Source organism: Epargyreus clarus, unplaced genomic scaffold, assembly GCF_041222505.1.
Source record: "Epargyreus clarus isolate Ecla_fem2 unplaced genomic scaffold, WU_Ecla_fem_2.2 ptg000014l, whole genome shotgun sequence".
Taxonomy (NCBI): domain Eukaryota; kingdom Metazoa; phylum Arthropoda; class Insecta; order Lepidoptera; family Hesperiidae; genus Epargyreus; species Epargyreus clarus.
In genome coordinates, this window is record NW_027332222.1 from 7,344,315 (window position 1) to 7,348,995 (window position 4,681).

The 4,681-nt window shown below is 33.2% G+C and overlaps 2 protein-coding genes across 2 annotated transcripts; one reads left to right on the forward strand and one right to left on the reverse strand.

Annotated features, from left to right (window-relative positions):
* The first annotated feature begins 48 nt into the window (after positions 1-48).
* Positions 49-1,402, forward strand: LOC140747600 (uncharacterized). The gene is made up of 4 exons (XM_073080151.1): positions 49-79; positions 160-315; positions 445-1,202; positions 1,316-1,402. The coding sequence occupies exons 2-4, from the start codon at positions 195-197 to the stop codon at positions 1,400-1,402; spliced, it is 966 nt and encodes a 321-aa protein (XP_072936252.1). The 5' UTR covers positions 49-79; positions 160-194.
* Hao (Hydroxyacid oxidase) lies at positions 1,263-4,538 on the reverse strand. The gene is made up of 9 exons (XM_073079797.1): positions 4,326-4,538; positions 4,091-4,242; positions 3,900-4,020; positions 3,440-3,574; positions 3,097-3,225; positions 2,540-2,672; positions 2,227-2,346; positions 1,952-2,063; positions 1,263-1,583 (listed from the first exon to the last, which is right to left on the reverse strand). Exons 1-9 carry the CDS (start codon positions 4,457-4,459, stop codon positions 1,516-1,518), a joined length of 1,104 nt encoding a protein of 367 aa, XP_072935898.1. The 5' UTR covers positions 4,460-4,538; the 3' UTR covers positions 1,263-1,515.
* Positions 4,539-4,681: the final 143 nt, after the last annotated feature.

The following is a 4,681-nucleotide window of genomic DNA, read 5'->3' on the forward strand; positions in this document are numbered from 1 at the left end:
CTATAATTACGTTTTTTACAGATTAGGCAATGGGCAACGATTATTTTGTATCATTTAGAAACTAAATTAAAGGAAAATGGTAAGCAACTACCTATAACCTGGAACCATCTTTCTGCAGAGCTTCAGTTTAACAAAAATATTATCATGGTTATTTTTCAGAAGGACTCATTAAAAGTACAACGATAACTAAATCGATGGTTGAAAATAATAATGAAGTGCACAAGAATGTCGATGATACTCGAGTCCTGTTCCAAAATATTATGACAGAAATTATTTCTTGCCCACTGAAAACAGATGATATTAACCCGTGGAAATGTATATATAAAATGCCAGATAAATCGGCCAATTCAAACACACAGCGATTTTGTAAACAAACAAAATTATATTGTAATGAAAATGAATGGAGTTCTTTACATAAAAAAATAGAGCGTTCATGGAACTCAGTCGATTTGAATAGCGAGGAATTACCATTCTCATTCTTAATGGAGGAGACTTTGAAATGTGACCAATCTGGTAATGTCAAAAATGCTCAAACGAAGAATCTGAATCAGACTGATTTGACATTCATGTTGAATGGCGAACATCCAAATGAAGACGATCAAAACGGAATAGAATTTAAGCCAACTTTTGTTTCGACACCAATAAAAGTGCTGCCCAAAAAGTCAACTTCTTTGAATAAAACCTCATACGCAAGGAGACCCTTTAAGATAGTGGATAATAAAAGCGGAATCAGGACTAACACAAAGCGTAAAACTGCACCTAAACGAATTTTCTTACGAGATTCTCGAACACAAGATAGTATCAAACAAAGATCAATGAGCTCTAGGTTATTGGATGCAATTAACGAATCTTGCACTACTTTTATAAAAAGCGTTAAGAATGTGTTCACTGGGAATAAAAATACGAACTGCTCGGACAAAGATACTACAAATATGAATCCTACTAACAATCCACTTGAGGAATCGTACTGTTCTTACAGCTTTACAAATTATATGCAAAACCGAGAAGCTGAGCTAATAGAAAATAAAATAAACCAAGATATTAGTAGTGAAATAATGACATCCAATACTATGGATACAATTACATGTAAAACTTGTGATGATACTGTCCTCTTGAAACATAAGTTTGCCGACGACGATCAGTTAAAGTTGACAGTGAAAAAGCTCAAATTAGGTATCAACTTATACGGATGCGATTTCAAGGTAAGGATTTGGAAATAAACGATTAAAATCAATATACAAGAATAAAAATATGACACTGAATAATTTTGAGATGGATTGTTCCGCTTTATTCTTTATTTTATACATTGTTTCAGAGAATATCGAAAACAATGTGGCCTCGTGAAACTTACATGACTCCAAGTGTACTTTACAATTTGTATAGGAAACTAATATTGAAATAAATTGTTCGTAATTAACAATGTACAGTAATTTAATACAAATGCTTTACATTAAAATTATAAAATCCATATTCATGGCAAGTACGAATAGTTGTTTAAAGAAACTTGAATTTAATTCATAGTTTACTGTAGAGAGCCTCATGGCGCACCATATCTCGTGTTATATCGGCGACGGTCGGTGTTCCTATAAGTAAAAAAACACAATTTAAGTTATAAGCTCAGAGTAAATGTATTTATTTTACGTTCACTTCATAAACGATAATATTAACTCATAAAATATTTTTGTACAAATTAAAAACACCCACTATCGGTGAGGTCGAGTGCTATGCTTCAACGAGCTACTTTATAGCAGATTGTTAATATATTAATAAATTAAATAAAAAGTACGTGACAGTACATGTAAGTGATCTAAATCGTCTCTCCGGGTGTGCGAAATTTACGTAAGATTTGGTGTTATATGTTATGAGCTAAGTTCTTATCACTTATGCTTAGTGAAACACCGCGTGTTACAATTACACTTGAAGAAATTCGACATAGAATACAATTATTTACCTGCTATTTGAAACGTGTAATCTAGCTCCGTGCGAAATATTTGTAGCATTCTGCGAACGCCGGCCTCTCCACCTACAGCAAGTCCCCATAGCGCCGGACGGCCGACAAACACCTTTAAAAATATTATTTTCAATATAAAATACATATATAAACATGCGCCTGTTGTAAGTCATCACACGTCACAATACGTGTACAATAAATTTTAAATTAGAATTATAAAATATAGTGAACTACTTTCCATGTTTACGCTAGAATTTAGTAAGTATTTTTATTACCATTTTCGCGCCAAGCGCGAGAGCTTTGTAAACATCTGTTCCCGTAGACACACCTCCGTCTAAATAAACGTCAACATTGTAGTTTTTAACAGCTTCCACCACTTCTGGAAGTGCTTCAATCTAAAAGTAGTTAAAAAACGTTACACTATTACACATCACGTATATAATACACTATTACGTTAAATTTGCCTACTATATAGTTTACATAGTCATTTTAATATTATTTACTTATGTTTTTACAAAATTGTTTAGTTCCATTTTATTGAAGGACTTTAGAACTTGAAAGGTGATATACTCAAAAGCATATAGCTACCGTAGCGGGTACTCCATCAAGTTGCCGCGCTCCGTGGTTAGACACCAAGATGGCCGAGCATCCCGCTTCTATCGCCCGAACAGCGTCGTCAGCGCGTAGAACTCCTTTTGCAATTATTGGTAAATTGGTAATGCTGAAGAACATAAATAATAATTAAATGAACAATACTTAATATGGTAACATACTATGAGCTGAACCAAGTACGTACCAAACAGGTACTTGGTTTACCTGTAGTCCTTTGACCAGAATACAGCTAGGGTAATTCCTGCCTGTCGTAAGAGATGACTAAAAAGGGACTTCCGAGATTGTGAACGGCCAAGAGTGGGAAATCAGTTTTTGTGGACAAATACCTCACATACATTAATTACTAAATACAAAGTCAAATACAGCTAACCCATAAATAAAGACAATTATAAGGCCTAAGGATACAAAACGAGAACCACCCGCGTTATAGCAATACTAACATCAGTGCGATATATTTATTATATATTACTTGCTCGGAAGAAAGGGCTATATAAACATTATTAAATTTACTATACGATCGCTTAAATCCATACCTTTTTATCCATCTTATGTCATTCCAGGTAATTGTTTTATCGAACAAATTATTCACATAATTATTTAATCCGCTACCATTTTCTGTACTGTTAATTTTTGTAGATAAAAGACCTTCAAAATTGGCTAATCTGTAAAGAATCAAATAATTTTATGCTTTGCTATACATACTCACTAATTGTATTTATCAATTTGCAATTATTTATATCTATGGAAACATCTAGAAGAACATATATGTTTATCTTATAAATGTAACTTATTTTGGTTTAATAACATAAATAAAAAATAATGGCGCTCCGCTATGATACAATTACGCAAAATATTAAGCAAGTATATTAAAATTACCGTAAGTGGTTTGGCAGAGTAAATTTATTGTGAACATCTGCCCGTCGCAGGCCAAACAGGGGAGTATCGATGGTCAAGGCTATCGCTTTAAAACCAGCTTTTTCGGCCCTCAGTACTAAATTCCTGGTAACTTCTCTAAATGTAAAAAAGTATTGAAATTATTAATTAATTTTATCTTTAGAATTTACATTATGTACCAGTCCACATTTAGGTCTGTACATAAACTCATCCACGATGGCTGATGTGGCTCTTAAATATGTTGGAAAGATTAGGTTCTCCTTTTTAAAAATGTTTTAAAAGCATATAATTTTAAAAAATGTATTTATAAAAACCTTCTTTGTATATATGTTATCAGCTCACATCCATCCATCATATCTCAAACTCCTGAGTTATGTGAATAAACCTTTTTCCTTACCAATGAACAAATTTGAACATTCATGTTGAAAAAAAAGTAACATACCTGTCCCTATATATATACAGTTGAAACCACTTTGTAGCATGAGGAGCAGCCTGTGCTATCTCTTCTATAGAGCTGGTTGAAATTGTGCTCAGTGTGTAAATGACTCCTTCGGCTTGAGCAGCTTAAAATACAATAATTATAAGTTGTTACTTTTATATTATCAGAGTTGAAAATTACTAAACGTCACATACCCCTTGCAGTAGCCAATTCGCCGTCTGGATGAGCCATTTTTTGCATTGCAGTAGGCGATATACCAACTGGCATAGTAATGTTGGCCCCCAAAACCGTTATGCCCAGATCACATTTATTAATCCCAACTAAACATTTAGGACGTATTCGTAGTCTGTAATAATGATATAGACAAGTATGAAAACTATTTTTAATTTAGATCGAAACTATGTGCAGAAAGTTCACTGTTTTTATTACCTTTGAAAAGCTCGTTTATTCTCTGCCAGGGTATATTCGTCGGTTGCACCGCTTCTATAATAATCTCTTGCGGTTTTAGGAAGTAAAGCGGAAGCCGCATCCTCTAATTCTTTAACACAAATATACTTCTCCATAGTTGTTGCGAAACTAGTAAATGAGTCGGACTTAACGTACGAAGAGCAAATTGTAAGAAATAATCGCGGCTGATAACGTTATGTTTAATGATTTATCAATATTATTATAGCCATAACAGGCCACAGGTCAGTTGCGTTGAATTTATCGAAGATTCGTTAAAATATTACATAATGAAATATTATTTTTACATGATATGATTAATGATAGTAAGTAAAACAATA

Bases quoted from the DNA above. Each gene is read 5' to 3' on its own strand.
- LOC140747600 (XM_073080151.1), top strand. From the start codon at position 195: ATGGTTGAAAATAATAATGAAGTGCACAAGAATGTCGATGATACTCGA. The intron at 316-444 runs GTATATATAAAA...CATGGAACTCAG, and splicing joins TGATATTAACCCGTGGAAAT to TCGATTTGAATAGCGAGGAA. The intron at 1,203-1,315 runs GTAAGGATTTGG...ACATTGTTTCAG, and splicing joins TATACGGATGCGATTTCAAG to AGAATATCGAAAACAATGTG.
- Hao (XM_073079797.1), bottom strand. From the start codon at position 4,459: ATGGAGAAGTATATTTGTGTTAAAGAATTAGAGGATGCGGCTTCCGCT. The intron at 2,347-2,539 runs GTAGCTATATGC...AACTACTTTTAG, and splicing joins TTGATGGAGTACCCGCTACG to ATTGAAGCACTTCCAGAAGT. The intron at 2,064-2,226 runs GTAATAAAAATA...ATATTTTTAAAG, and splicing joins TCGCGCTTGGCGCGAAAATG to GTGTTTGTCGGCCGTCCGGC.